Source organism: Oryctolagus cuniculus, chromosome 7 (genome assembly GCF_964237555.1).
Source record: "Oryctolagus cuniculus chromosome 7, mOryCun1.1, whole genome shotgun sequence".
Classification (NCBI taxonomy): domain Eukaryota; kingdom Metazoa; phylum Chordata; class Mammalia; order Lagomorpha; family Leporidae; genus Oryctolagus; species Oryctolagus cuniculus.
In genome coordinates, this window is record NC_091438.1 from 136,284,312 (window position 1) to 136,295,408 (window position 11,097).

The 11,097-nt window shown below is 53.6% G+C and overlaps 2 protein-coding genes across 14 annotated transcripts in view; both read left to right on the forward strand.

Moving 5' to 3' along the window:
- The window catches only part of OSCP1 (organic solute carrier partner 1), a 33,244-nt gene extending 32,798 nt beyond the window's left edge, over window positions 1-446 (forward strand). For all 8 annotated transcript variants that reach the window (XM_070078739.1, XM_002720681.5, XM_008273671.4 and 5 more), the window contains one exon: window positions 99-446. In XM_070078739.1, coding sequence (XP_069934840.1) covers window positions 99-215 — 117 coding nt within the window. In that variant the 3' untranslated portion in view covers window positions 216-446. The remainder of the gene's footprint in view (window positions 1-98) is intronic.
- On the forward strand, window positions 351-11,097 carry LSM10 (LSM10, U7 small nuclear RNA associated). 6 transcript variants are annotated; one of them, XM_051832206.2, is made up of 3 exons: window positions 351-634; window positions 7,398-7,488; window positions 10,277-11,097. In XM_051832206.2, the coding sequence occupies exons 1-3, from the start codon at window positions 351-353 to the stop codon at window positions 10,673-10,675; spliced, it is 774 nt and encodes a 257-aa protein (XP_051688166.2). In that variant the 3' UTR covers window positions 10,676-11,097. The 6 variants fall into 6 exon arrangements, with proteins under 6 accessions (XP_051688166.2, XP_069934841.1, XP_051688167.2 ...); XM_070078740.1 differs by lacking the exon at window positions 351-634 and adding an exon at window positions 1,027-1,233; XM_051832207.2 differs by lacking the exon at window positions 351-634 and adding an exon at window positions 4,802-4,820.

Here is an 11,097-nt window from a genome sequence, read left to right on the forward strand (position 1 = left end):
ACAAATAAGTGGGCAACCGGAAGTGGGGCACAAGAATAGACAAATAAGCACTGCTGGCACCTCCCCCTCATCCTTTTCACCTCCCATTTCTCTCCCAGGACCAGCAACGGAGCGAGGAGCTGGCCCGGATCCTGGGGGAGCTGGAGGTCACTGACCAGCCGAGGTGGAGCACCAGCAAGGGGGACGACCTGCTGGCCATGATGGATGAGTTGTAGCTGTGCTGACTGGGCACGCCCCTCTGCCCAGAGACGCTTCCGGATGAGGACCCCGGAGAAGGACCAGGGTCCGCCGTGCTGCTGCTAATTTTCTATGGAGTGAAGCCGCTACGTGCAATTCCCATCTCTGCTGTAATGAACTCCGCAAGTGCTCCCGAGACAGCACCCCACCCCAGAAGGCCCCACATACACTGTATTTTCAGCAAAATATATTCTGGCTTTGAAACTACATCCTCCCTGTTCTCCCAGTTCTCCAGCAGCCACCCAGAGCATCCCGGGCCGTGGGTCTGTACGGAGCCACCCCAGGGGTCGTCTCCTCTCTTATGTCCGCTGTCCTCGGCATGCCAGGTCTCACAGGCACCTGCCTATGAGCCATCACAGAAACATCTCGGTCCCCTGAGCTGGACTCTGCCGTGTGGGTGAGTGTGGAGTCAAGAAAAGGCATGCCTCCCACCACTGGGCTCCCCATCCTGGCACCCTGCACCCGGGAAACTGTCAGCACCCACAGGCTGAGTGAGCACTGCTGAGACAGGCCAGGGGCATCTGTACCTCCCCGTATGCCTCTCTGTCCATTTGTGGAGGCGAATTTGTCCTGCATGGGGAGAGGTACCAGAAAGAGATTTTGCTCTCCAGCATAAGAAGCACTCCCCCACCCCAACCCCAGAGTCTTCGTCTGCCACATAGGCACTCACCCACCAAAGATACCCAGCCTGATGTGCTGTGGCATCTGTGTCCTCTGTCACCAGGTGGAGCCTGAGGCCAGGTGCATGGGAAGTACCCACGCTGTGCCACCTCACCTTCTGTGTCACAGCAGAGCCACTGCCCTCGGCACAATGCCAAGTCTCACTGGGATCCGTGGGAAACACCTGGGGCCAGCGCCACCATCTGCCTGCCGCACGCTTCCTCCCAGGACCGAGTGACCAGCAAGGTCAAGGCCACCCAAACACGCAGAGGGCCAGGCCCCTCCGTCCTACAGAATGAGTATCCAGAGCTGCAGAAAGAGAGGAGAGAGAATAAGGTGAGCTAGTCATTGCCAGCAGTCCCAGCCGCAGGGGCGAGAGAGAGCGAGAGGGAGAGAGAGGGATGGACCAGCTCCCTCGACCCCAGGCAGAGGGTTGGATACAGGAAGATGAACCACCAAATAGATGCAAACCCTTACGCCTCCAGAGAAAGGTGTGCTGGGCAGGGAAAGTAGATCGCGCCATCAGATGCCTGCTGCATACCAAGCGGCCTTTGAGATTCGTTTCTTTGAAGCAATCTGACCACCAGGCAGGGGCCGGCCTGGGTGACACCTGAAAGAGAGGGTTCTGTCCTGTTTGGAGTCCGGCTCCCGCTGCACTGTCCCGAGTCAGACCCTGCCATCTGCTGTAAGCATGGCCTGGGGCCTGGGGGCCTGGAGGCCTGGGGGCGGGCCCTGAGCTGCCTGGCAGCAGCCTCCCCACACCCACCAGCGCCATGCCGACGATTTCACGCGTGTCTCAGTAAATAAACAAGATATAGATCTCTGATAGGGCAGCTCTGGGATGAGGCAACCTCGGAGTTTCATGTCTCTAGACTTGCACAAACAGTGAGAAAAACAAGCTTACCTGCATGGCGGTTCAGGGCATCCAGAAAAAGCATGGGAGTCGGGAGGAGGCGAAGGAAATGACTGTGCCTACCACGTGGGCTAAGCACTAACGACATCGGGTTCGTTAAAAGCCAGGCCAAAGGCTGGCTGTCAGATGAAGGCATCGTGGCACAGTCAGGACACCACTCTGGGCCCAGCCCTGCCACAGACCCCACCCATCCTGGACCAGTCGCCCTCCCTGAGCCTCTGTTCCTTCCTCTGTAAGAAAGAGAGGATGTAAGTAGTGACTCTAATCCCGCTTTCCCAGATAAATTACTGAGTTTACAGTCCCAGGCCCTGCCCCAGTGTGAGCTGAGAATTGGAGTTTTTTCCTTTTTTTTTTTTTTTTTCATAAAGATGTATTCTATTTATTTGGAAAGGTAGTTACAGAGAGAGGGGGGAGAGACAGAGTTCCACCCTAGTTCTACCCTAGTTCACTCCCTGAAGCCAGGAGCCAGGAGCTACTTCTGGGAACCCTACATAGGTACAGGGGCCCAAGCACTTGTGCTTTCCCCGGGCACATGATCAGGGAGCTGGATCAGAAGTAGAGCAGGGGCTGGTGCTGTGGCACAGTGGGTTAAAGCCCCGGCCTGAAGCACCAGCATCCCATGTGGGTGCTGGATCTGGTCCTGGCTGCTCCTCTTCTGATCCAGCTTTCTGCTATGGCCTGAGAAAGCAGAAGATGGCCCAAGTGCTTGGGCTTTCTTCTGCTGCTTTCCCTGGGCACATGACCAGGGAGCTGGATCAGAAGTAGAGCACTTGCAGTTATCCATTTCTTTGTGCCATTCCTCAAATGATAAGAAATCTCAAAAGTCTGCCTCTGAGAAGCAAAGTCCAGAAGATCACCTTTATGTGTTAGAGCACAATTGGCATCTACTGATTAGAGAGTTTCATAAACAGACCTTGAGTTCCACCATGATGCCTCATCCAGCAAGTGCACCCTTCGGCCACGAGAGAATGAGACTTTCAGGTCCCCAGGCTTTTGATAAAAATGAAATTAATTCTTTACAATCCAGTGAAGGCCTTCTGGAGAAAATCATTAAACAAGCAAAGCATATTTTTCTGAGGAGTAGAACTGCTGCAACCATTGACAGCAAGTTGCATTGAGGAGCCTCAGATACAGGCTCACTGGTCAAACATCAATGATGTTTATGAATCAAGTGTGAACGTTTTAATTACATCACAAGGATATGAACAAATATGCGAGTCTGTTCAGCTGCAGTTGAATATTGGAGTTGAGCAGACCCCAGTTGTGCACAGAGATGGAAGAGTAATTACACTATCTCATCGGGAGCAGGAACTACAGGATTTTCTTCCGTCTCAGATGTCACAGCATCAGGTGCATGCAGTTCAACAGCTGGCCAAGGTGATGGGCTGGCAGGTACTCAGCTTCAGTAACCATGTGGGACTTGGGCCCATTGAAAGCACCGGCAATGCCTCGGCCATAACAGTGGCCTCCCCGAGTGGTGACTAGGCTATTTCAGTTCGTAATGGGCCTGAAAGTGGCAGCAAGATCATGGTTCAGTTTCCCCGTAACCAGTGTAAAGATCTTCCAAAAAGTGATGTTTTACAGGATAACAAATGGAATCGTCTTCGTGGACCATTCAAAGAAGTCCAGTGGAATAAAATGGAAGGTCGAAACTTTGTCTATAAAATGGAGCTGCTTATGTCTGCACTTAGCCCTTGTCTACTGTGATTTTTTCCAGAAAAGTTTCCAGGAACTTCGGCTTGATATTTCAGGTCATCTATAAGCACAAGGAAGAGAAATATTCCAAAGGAGTATTGTTTTTTAAACATAGGAGATTTTTACCTAGCATTTTGAACACTTTCACTTTATAAGTGACAAGTGCTTTGAAAGGCAGAAGTTTCTGTACAGTTGTAGGGTGTACAGCATGGGGAGATGTAAAATAATACACTTTGATGTGGTTAACTTGAAAATATTATTAACTTAAAGGTTTGGCTTTACTTTTAAAATATTCCTTCTTTGATGTTAACATCCAATAAAGTACGTGGTTAAAAATCTCCAAAAAAAAAAAAAAAAAAAAGTAGAGCAGCCAGGATTTGCACTGGCACCCATTATAGCGTGCTGGTACTGCAGGTTGTGGCTTAACCTGCTACAACACAGTGCCAGTCCCAGGAATTGGGAGTTTTTGCCCATGTGCCCCTAAACCATGCTTTGGGATGAATCTGCCCTCTTTTAACTCTTTTGTAACCATAACCTCTTCTCAACTAAGCTTCAAACAGTTCCACTCTTGCTAGTACACTTGGAATTTCCTACACACAGAGCTGGCATTGTGGTACAGCGGGTTAGGCTTGCAACACAGACGTCCCCACGTCCCATGCCAGAGGTTCTAGTCCCAGCTGCTGCACTTCCAATCCAACACCATGCTGATATGCCTGGGAAATCAGCAGATAGCAGATAACTCAAGTACTTGGGGCCTGTCCACCCACCTAGGAGACCTAGATGGAGTCCCTGGCTCCTGTCTTAGCCTCTCCCAGCCCTGGCTGTTGTAGGCAATTGAAGAGTGAAGATCTAAATCATTGGCCCCTCCTCCTTCCCTCACATAAACAACCTGCAAAGATTTTGATTGGTTCTTTTCACAGTCTACAACATGCAAGGATTTTGATTGGTTCTTTTCACAGTCTTGAGCATTCAGCTCTCCTTCCCATTCCCACTGTCACCATCTTCATTTCAATCCCTGTCACCTCCTCACCAACACTGGTAAAGCTGGTACTCCTGGGGCGGGGGGCTGACTCAGTGGCGCAGTGGGCTAATGCCCTGGCCTGAAGTGCTGGCATCCTATATGGGCGCCGGTTCTAGTCCCGGCTGCTCCTCTCCTGATCCAGCTCTCTGTTATGGCCTGGGAAAGCAGTGGAAGATGGCCCAAGTCCTTGGGCCCCTGCACCCATGTGGAAGACCCGGAGGAAGCTCCTGGCTCCTGGCTCCTGGCTCCTGGCTGCAGATCGGCACAGCTCCAGCCCTTGTGGCCAACTGGAGAGTAAGCATCGGATGGAAGACCTCTCTTTCTCTCTCTGCCTCTCCTCTCTCTGTGTAACTCTGACTTTCAAATAAATAAATACATCTTTTTAAAGAAAAAAAAAAAAAGAGTGAACCAGCAGGTGGAAGCTTTCTCTGCCTCCCCTCCCCCGCTGCCATAGCTCTAACTTTCAAATAAATAATCTTTAAAAAAAAAAAAAAAAAGATGAAGAAGAACCGCTGACTCCTGGGAGAGACGGAAGTCAGTGAATGAGTAAAGGCACTTGGGTTGCCAGGTGCGAGCACACTCAGTGAAGGTCGCTCAGATCTCTAAGCAGCGCTCTCAGATAGACTTTCCATCTTGTCCTAATGAGGACACCGAGGCTGGGAGAAGATAAGTCACTTTCCCAAGCCTACACCGTGATCTTTAAAAAGTGTGAAGCAGGGGCCCATGTTTGGTACAGCTATTAGACCCCAGGTGGGGCGCTCTTACCCCATGTCAGAGTGTCTGGGTTCAAGTCCCTGATTCATTTCCATCCAATTTCCTGCTAATGCACACCCTGGAAGGCAGCAGGTAGTAGCTCAAGTACGTGGGTCCCTGCCACCCACATGGGACACGTGGATTGAATTCCAGGCTCCTGGCTCTGGCCTGGGCCAGCCCTGGATGTTGCAGGCATTTGGGAAGGGAAGCAGTGGGTGGAAAATCTCTGTCTCTATCTCTCTGCTTTTCAAATAAATAAAGCCTTTTTTAAAACTGCAAATCAACAGGCCGGCATTGTGGCCTAGTGTGTAAAGCTGCCACCTGCGACATCCCATACAAGCACCAGTTTGTGCCGTGGCTGCTCTACTCCCACTCCAGCTCCCTGCTTATGGTCTGGGGAAGCGGAAGATGTCCCAAGTCCTTGGGCCCCTGCCACCCACGTGGGAGACCCAGATGAAGCTCTTGGTTCCTGGCTTTGGCCTGGACCAGGCCTGGCCATTGCAGCCACTTGGGGGAAAGCACCAGTGGGTGGAAGATATCTCTGCGTCTGCCCCTCTTTGTAACTCTTTCAAGTAGATTTTTTTAAAGATTTATTTATTTTACTTGAAAGTCACAGTTACACAGAGAGAGGAGAGGCGGAGAGAAAGAGAGAGAGAGAGAGGGAGAGAGAGAGATCTTCCATCTGCTGGTTCACTCTCCAGATGGCTGCAATGGCAAGAGCTGAGCTGATCTGAAGCCAGGAGCCAGGAGCTTCTTCCAGGTCTCCCACATGGGTTCAGGGGCCCAAGGACTTGAGCCATCTTCTACTGCCTTCCCGGGCCATAGCAGAGAGCTGGATGGAAGTGGAACAGCCGGGTCTCGAACAGGCGTCCATATGGGATGCCAGCACTGCAGGCGGTGGCTTTACCCACTATGCCACAGCACCGGCCCCTCAAGTAGATTTTTTTTTTTTTTTTTGACAGGCAGAGTGGACAGTGAGAGAGAGAGACAGAGAGAGAAAGGTCTTCCTTTGCCGTTGGTTCACCCTCCAATGGCCGCCGCTGCAGCCGGCGCACCGCGCTGATCCGATGGCAGGAGCCAGGATCCAGGTGCTTTTCCTGGTCTCCCATGGGGTGCAGGGCCCAAGCACCTGGGCCATCCTCCACTGCACTCCCTGGCCATAGCAGAGAGCTGGCCTGGAAGAGGGGCAACCGGGACAGAATCCGGCGCCCCGACCGGGACTAGAACCCGGTGTGCCGGCGCCGCAAGGTGGAGGATTAGCCTATTGAGCCACGGCGCCGGCCTCAAGTAGATTTTTTTTTAAGTGTAAATTAAATCATGTCACTCCCCTTTGATAGCCTAGCATTGTATTTCTAGAACTAGATGGAGAAACGGAAACACAAAAGAGCATAATTATCATGCACAGTCAACAAGGAGACCTCTTTAATTTACTCATTTTCCTTTTACTTAAAAGCCAGAAAAGAAAAAGATTATTTGGGGAAAAAAAAAAAAAGCCAGAGAGACAGAGATCTTCCATCTGCTGGTTCACTTCTCAAATACCCATAATAGCCAGATCTGGGCCAGGCTGAAACCAAGAGCCCAGAACACCATCTGGGTTTCCCACACGGGTGGCAGGGACCCAACAGCTTGAGCTGTCACCTGCTGCCTTCCAGAATGTGCATTAGCGGGGAACTAAATTGGGAGTGGAGCCAGGACTTGAACCAGGCACTCCGAAAAGGATGAGGGCCATGTCACCTGCTGCACCAAATGCCTGTCCCAGGAAGCAGATCTGAACCGACCAATGGTCTCTCGACCCTGCATGCCTAGCCGAGACAACCAGTCTCCTTACCTCGGCTAACAAAACCCTCATGCTCCGGGGCCGCCTGCCTCTCCGACCTCTGCTCACCACTCTCCCCAGCCTTTCCCCAAGTCTTGAGTCTCGTTTCCCCCAGGTGATTTGCACACCCGCTCCCTCTCATTGCAATGCTCCTCTCCTAGTTTTCACAAGATTGGCTTCCTGTCACTCAGCTCAGATGTCACTTGCTCAGGATATCCCTGATCCTCCTACGCAAGTCACATCACCTCAATTTTAACCCTCTCAAGAGTGCTTATTCCACATGTGTTTTTGTTTTCTCGTAGATTCTCTCCTGCAGAGCCGTCGGTTCAAAGAAGCATCTTCAGATCTTGGCCGCCCCCTATGCCCAGAGCCTGGGAAGGTGCGGGACTCAGGGTGAGCGCTTGCATGAATGACCGCCTGGATGGACGGAGAGAGAATGAATGACCGAGTTCGAGGCGGGGAATCCCGCGGCGTGGGCGGGGACGTGCGCCCGCGCTGCATGCTGGGGGCTGTAGTTCCCGCCCACCCTGCGGCGACGGCCTCGCGCACGGACGCACGCGCTCGGCACCCAGGACGCGGCGCGGCCCCGTGGTTGCCATGGCTGCTCGGGCGCGCTACAGCCGCGGAGAGGAAGGCCCGCGAGGCTCACGCTAGCCCAGGCGGCGACCGAGACCGGGAAGGCGGAAGGAACCCGGCGCGGTGGGTTCGGGTCGGGTTTGCTCTGGGAGCATCGGGGGGCGGAGCGTGGAGGACCCGGGAGGCCGGCGGGGGAGCCCGGCGCAGGTACTGAGCATGGCGTCGCTGCGCCCGCTGCTCCGGGAGTCAAGGGTCCGCGCCACCCCAGCTCTGCCGACGGGCTGAGCAGCTTGACGAAGCCCAGCGGCTGGCTCGGGGCCCTCCACGCGGGACGCGGCGGAGCCTGTCCCAGAACCCGAGGCTGACAGGCTGACACTGTGACAACCCCAGACCCCTTGGCTGCAGGATCGCAGATCCGCAGGCCGCAGGCCGCGTCCTGGGACCCAGCGGCTCCCAACCCCTTCCTCAGTGCCGTGGCCTTGCTCCCTGGGCCTCCTGCCGCCGCGCGCAACCCTGGCGGGAATTCTGAGTGGGTCCTAAAGAGACGGAGTTCCACCACCTTCGATCCAGGGTCTGGAAATAAAGCTCAGATGAAACAGAGCTATATCAGTACGAGATCGAAGGCCTGCTGGGAGCAGTATACCGTCAGCTGGCACACCCGCCCAGCCTCTGTAGTTGAATAAATGTGAAAGCAGGCTTAAAAAAAAAACTGTCCTAGACTTGGAGTGACAGGTGGAGTGAGGCTTCCAAGCTAGGTTCCCCATCTTCAAAACCCCTGCGCTTTGTCCAACACCTTTCTTTGCCCCGTTACTCTAATGTCTGCTTAATGGCCGCTGCATAGTACACTTCTCAGAGTGGGCCGGCGGCCGGCATCTCCTGGGCACAGGTTGGAAATGCTGGCTCAGGGACTTGGGAGTGGATCTCCACGATCTGTTGTAACAAGCCCTCGAGCTGCTGGTGACCCTCGCTAACATTTGAGAAGTGCTAAAGCCAACCAGTGTTTCTCAAGCTTTAATCTGGGTGTCATTCGGGGTCAGGTGGGTGAGGGGTTTTGTTAAAACGCAGGATCTGTTTCTCTAAGTCTGGGAGAAACCTGAGATGGATGCATTTCTTTCTTTTCTTTTTTTTTTTTTTTTTTTTAGATTTATTTATTTATTTGAGAGGTAGAGTCACAGAGAGGGAGAGAGAGAGGTCTTCCATTCGCTGGTTCACTCCCTAAATGGCAGCAACGGCTGGAGCTGGGCCCATTCAAAGCCAGGAGCCAGGAGCTTCTTCCGAGTCTCCCCGTGGGTACAGGGGCCCAAGCACTTGGGCCATCTTCCAATGCTCTCCCAGGCCATAAGCAGGGAGCTGGATCAAAAGTGGAGCAGCTGGGATTAGAACCAGTGCCCATGTGGGGTGCCAGCACTGCAGGCAGAGGCTTAGTCCACTAAGCCACAGTGAGGGCCCCATGGATGCATTTCTAATTAGAGCCCCTCATGGCTTGAATAGCAAGAGTGTAAACTACACTTGGGTGCGGTGGTTCTCAAACTTGTCAGTACATTAGAATTACCTGGGGAAAATAGGAGACACGGGCCTCATCCCCCTGACTAAACAAATCAGTCTGGGATGCAGAAGCCAGGTCAAAACACCCTGTGGGGCCAGCACTGTGGCTTAAGAGGTTAAGCTGCTGGAAGGGCTGCTCCACTTCCAATCCAGCTCCCTGCTAATGCACCTGGGAAAGCAGCAGAAGATGGCCCAAGTCCTTGGGCCCCTGCACCCAGGTGGGAGACCTGGAAGAAACTCTTGGCTCCTGGCTTCTGCCTGGCCCAGTTCTGGCAATTTGGGGAGTGAACCAGTGGATGAAAGATCTCTTTATCTCTCCCTCTCATGGTCTCTAACTTGGCCTTTCAAATAAATAAATCTTTAAAAAAAAAAAAAAGCCAACACCCCCTGTGATTGTGTAGTGCAGGTTAGGAACCTCTGGTAGGCCGGCGCCTCGGCTCACTGGGCTAATCCTCCGCCTTGCGGCGCCGGCACACTGGGTTCTAGTCCCGATCGGGGCGCTAGATTCTGTCCCGGTTGCCCCCCTTCCAGGCCAGCTCTCTGCTGTGGCCAGGGAGTGCAGTGGAGGACCCTGCACCCCGTGGGAGACCAGGATAAGCACCTGGCTCCTGCCATCGGATCAGCACAGTGCGCCAGCCGCAGCGCGCCGGCCGCAGCAGCCATTGGAGAGTGAACCAACGGCAAAAAGGAAGACCTCTCTCTCCTCCCTCTCTCTCTCTCTCTCTCTCCACTCTGCCCAAAAAAAATTAAAAAAAAAAAAAAAAAAAAAGGAACCTCTGGTGTGGGATTTGGGGTCAGGCAGCTATGGTTGGAATCCCAGTACCTCTGCTTCTCAGTGCTGTGACATTGGCGAGTTACTTAGCTCATATTTTCCTCATTTATAAAGTGGGTAAAAGTAAACTGACTTACAAGGGGGTATGAGGAGACTGTGAGATGATGCACAAATCACTTGTGTCTACGGACGTGAAAATCGGGGAGGTCAGTGCTGGGAATTCGGGTTGAGGACCTGGTGGAGGTGAACTGGCCTGCTGCAACGACCATCCGTGTGTTCTGCCCACAGCAGGCCGTCAGCCGCTGCTGTGGAGAGATGGCAGTGAGCCACTCCGTGAAGGAGCGGACCATCTCCGAGAACAGCCTCATCATCCTCTTGCAAGGCCTCCAGGGCCGGGAGACCACGGTGGACCTGCGGGACGAGAGTGTGGCCCACGGACGCATAGACAACGTCGATGCCTTCATGAACATCCGCCTGGCCAAGGTCACCTACACGGACCGCTGGGGTCACCAGGTCCAGCTGGATGACCTGTTTGTGACAGGCCGTAATGTCCGCTATGTGCATATCCCAGATGACGTGAACATCACCGCGACCATCGAGCAGCAGCTGCAGCTCATCCATCGGGTGCGCAACTTCGGCAGCACAGGCAAAGGCCGCCGGGAGTTCCCCTCCAAACGCCATAAGTGAGGCTGTGCCCTCGGCCAGCCCCAGCCCCAGCCCCAACTCAGGCTCCTCCGCGTTCTCCTGAGCCGGCTTCCCGCCATCCCTCTCTGCCCAGAGCCGGGGAAGGGGGCGGGACCAACCCAGAAACTGGCATCCAGCAGACACCCCTGTCACACAGCTGCCTTTCGCAGGGTTCCGCCTCCCAGACTCACCCTGGAACCCAGAATCCCGTCTCTCTGTGGCCTTGGGGCAGGTGACAGTCCCCCTTTTTGCTCCTTTGCACCTGAACCTCTCTGGGTTGCTGGGTTATGGAATCTGTGCGGTAGTTTTTAACCCTCTCCCAGTGAGGATTATGAAATGGGCTCATTCTGAGCCCCATCTCGGTGTCCCCTTTTCTCTTGCAGTTATGGTCACTTTCTCATAAAATCAAACTTGAATACCCACAA

What these genes read in the sequence shown, in the direction of transcription:
- LSM10 (XM_051832206.2), top strand. Translation starts at nt 351, where the DNA reads ATGAACTCCGCAAGTGCTCCCGAGACAGCACCCCACCCCAGAAGGCCC. An exon ending in AGCTGGACTCTGCCGTGTGG is followed by an intron (nt 635 to 7,397) that starts GTGAGTGTGGAG and finishes GTTTTCTCGTAG; the next exon opens with ATTCTCTCCTGCAGAGCCGT. An exon ending in GGGAAGGTGCGGGACTCAGG is followed by an intron (nt 7,489 to 10,276) that starts GTGAGCGCTTGC and finishes TTCTGCCCACAG; the next exon opens with CAGGCCGTCAGCCGCTGCTG.